The 3,438-nt window shown below is 29.0% G+C and overlaps 1 protein-coding gene across 1 annotated transcript; it reads right to left on the bottom strand.

Moving 5' to 3' along the window:
* Positions 1 to 2,259: 2,259 nt before the first annotated feature.
* On the bottom strand, positions 2,260 to 3,191 carry LOC104211798 (uncharacterized). The gene has a single exon (XM_009760923.2). It carries the CDS (start codon positions 3,015 to 3,017, stop codon positions 2,478 to 2,480), a length of 540 nt encoding a protein of 179 aa, XP_009759225.1. The 5' UTR covers positions 3,018 to 3,191; the 3' UTR covers positions 2,260 to 2,477.
* Between the last annotated feature and the right edge of the window lie 247 nt (positions 3,192 to 3,438).

The raw sequence follows: 3,438 nt of genomic DNA on the forward strand, positions 1-3,438 counted from the left end.
AGTTGTGACAATAGTACTTTAAGCACAATCGGATTATTTCGAGCCCCAATACGAACTTGGGATACCGAATGAGAAATAAAAAAAGAGAAAGAATATATCTTTTGATGAAAAAGTTCATGATAGTCTAATCCATAATCTAGTTGTTAATTGACTTTTTCTACTTATATAATCATAACAAGGTCGCAATGCATGGATCCAAAGAAGGGTTAGTACTTATGAATTTTCACTGGCTAGCTTGATCTATTTATTTAATTCCACGTGGTCCCGATTTTATTTATTTTATCTCTTTATTTAATTATATTCTTCAATAGCCTGGCCTCAAATATGCTATTGGCATTTTGGAATATATGTAATTTAATAAGTTATCATAATTATAACCATTCGTATACGCTTTAACACATGATGAAAAATTTAATTATTATGAAGATATACATTCTGTATAATAAAGAAGCTGTATGATATTTTCAGGAAAGAAAGAACATACTAGAAATCGTCCTTTCTCGGTGACCAAATCTATTTTTAAATTGGTTTAAAAGAAAAGGAATGTCTAATTTTTGTGACTTATAATACTTTTTATATATTTTATATAAATTTTATTTTAAAAAATTAAAAGATTTTATGTGTGGCATAATTAAGAAGTTTGTAGCTCGAAATTCGAGTCATGCCACATAAATTAGGACGGAGGAAGTATAAGCTAATTACAAGTAAATCTTTACACATAAATTAAGAAATATTTACTGATAAGCTGAAAAAATTATTATCTAACTTGCTATAACATGTTAAATTGGTGATAGTACAAAAATGAAATTAAGAAATTATTTTTTAAAATTTAAAATCCAAGAGAAAATGGAAAGAGGAAAATAAAAAGAAGCTGGATGATATTTTCAGGAAAGAAAGAACATACTAGAAATCATCCTTTCTCGATGGATCTATTTTTAAATTGGTTTAAAAGAAAAAGAATGTCTAATTTTATGTACTTAACAGTGCAAAAGATATTTATACAATTATAACAATTACTCTTTCTGTCCCAATTTATGTGACGGAATTCGGATTTTGAGAATCAAACAAATATTCTTTGACTACGATTTTTTTCATATGAGTTTTAGAGGAATTGTTAAGTATTGTGACTTATAGTACTTTTAATATATTTTTGAAATATATAAATTATATTTTCAAAAAATTTAAAGAGTTAATGTCCGAATTTACGGCAAAATTAATAAATTTGTCGCTCAGAATTCGAGCATGTCCACATAAATTAGGACAGAGGGAGTATAAGCCAATTACAAGTAAATCTTTACGAGAATATTTACTGATAAGCTGAAAAAGATATTAATTAACTTGTTATAACATGTTAAATTATATTGATAGAAAGAAAAATATTACCAAATTATTGTATAAAATTTAAAATCCAAGAGAAAAATGGAAAGAGGAAAAAATAAACTAACATTTCCTTAAAAGAAAATTGGATTTAAACATCAGCATTGCGTCTATGCCGACAGAAGAGGGGAACTAGAGCCTGGAAACAAGCAGATTGATAGCTGCTTTTTATTTTTAATTATTTTCCTAAGCAAAATCATATTTAAGATATTGTTGTCAAATTTGTTGTACTTTGATCATATATTGCTCTGCAAAAATATTTTCGGGTACATGTTAAATCTTCTAAAAATAATACTTTGAAGGATCCGATACGGCTGCGATAGCATTTTGAAAAATCCATACAACATGGTTTTGATCACACTACCATCACTTTCAATCTCATTCAGATCAACTTAAATATTTATATTTTGACAAAACGAAGATGAGAAAGGTTTAATAAAACGAAAATTGAGAGAAGAAACACAGAAGAAAAAGAAAAAAAAAATCTTTCTAAAACATAAAAACAGTAGAAATTTGGATGTCTTATCAAATATCATTACCTTCTTTAACATAGATACATAGCCATTTAGTACAAACAACAAAAACAATAACTCAACTTAGCATATTATATACAAAAATAAGGAAATAGTAAAGGAAAAAATAAAAGTAAAGGTTCAACGTGGAGCTATCTTCTTTGGAACCCTGGAGGAAAAATATTCTTAAAGTAAATACTAAAGGAATATAAAAAGATAAAAAGAATACCCCTTTATTATATGAAAATATTTAAATTTAACCCCAGTTATATTTTAGGTATTATACCCTTGCCCTTAGCAAATTATTTCGTAATTGCCTTTGACCCTAACATAGTTTCAACTTAAAGTATAACATAGGGCAAACTTAAACCATAGTTAAAAATAAATCTGTACATTTAAACTTTTCTCCTTAATAAGTATTTTGACAGGTGAAATTCACTAAATCCATATTGAAGCTCCGATAAACTCTAAGACAAATACCAAGCGATTTGCTAGTAGCAAAAAGACTCGAAAGTATAACGGATGGTAAAATTATCGTATAATAAAGAGGTAAATTTTAACCTTCCTCACAAAGAGTAAAAAAATAAATCATGATTCACTTGGAGTCTCATAAATGCTTTCTAGATGAGGTCTCCATACTCCAACTCTTCCTTTCCTTCGATCTCTTTGTGTTGACACTTTCTCCAACAAAATATCACTCAAATACTGATCAGAAACTAGTAAGTTAGCATTGTACCCATTTTCACGATCTTCTGACGAAGATGACCTTATCTTTTTCTTCCTCGTCGGTGCCCGAGACCGATTCTTCGATTTCTTGGGTGCAGATGACGAGGAAGAAGAAGGAGGCATTGGCATGAGAAAATAGATCTTCCCACGTTTAAGCTCAGCATCAGGAGGGACGATAACGATTTTCGGACAAATTGATCCTTCATCCGAAGAAGAAGAAGAAGATGATGATGATGATGGTTTTTTTAAGACATGTTTTGGATGAAGTTTCATGATTTCAGCTGCTTTTATATGAGTTCCACTTATTTCTTCAACTTTACCATTTGTATGAACTATTCGAATTACATCAAGTGCCCCACAAGGAAGAATACAAGCTATACAACATCTAATGGCGTTTTTCATAGCTATTTTTTGTAGCTCTCTTCTCTTTAATTCTTTTGCTCTTTTTTGTTTAGATATTCTCTCAAAGAGAAGAAGAAGAAGAAGAAGAAAGAGGAGGAAGAGGAGGAGGAAAGGGAAAAAATATAGAGAAGGAAAGAGAAGTCTCTTTATCAAATGAAAAGGTGTAGTTTTCTCTTTTTTGTCTCCTTTTGGGTAAAATGATATTGTTATGTGCTTCCTCTACTTACCTTTTTCCTTCTCCTTTTTGTGGATGCTTCTTCTTTTCTATTTTCTATTTTTAAATTTTAAGTTACGTACATTAGTTGTGTAAAACAAAATACGGAATAAAGTTATTAGTATGTAACTTGATAAAAATTAATAACATGTTACTTCCTCTATTCCCATATAGTTGTCATTTATACAAAAATTAGTTGTTTCTAAA

The sequence above is a fragment of the Nicotiana sylvestris genome, chromosome 9 (assembly GCF_000393655.2).
Source record: "Nicotiana sylvestris chromosome 9, ASM39365v2, whole genome shotgun sequence".
Taxonomy (NCBI): domain Eukaryota; kingdom Viridiplantae; phylum Streptophyta; class Magnoliopsida; order Solanales; family Solanaceae; genus Nicotiana; species Nicotiana sylvestris.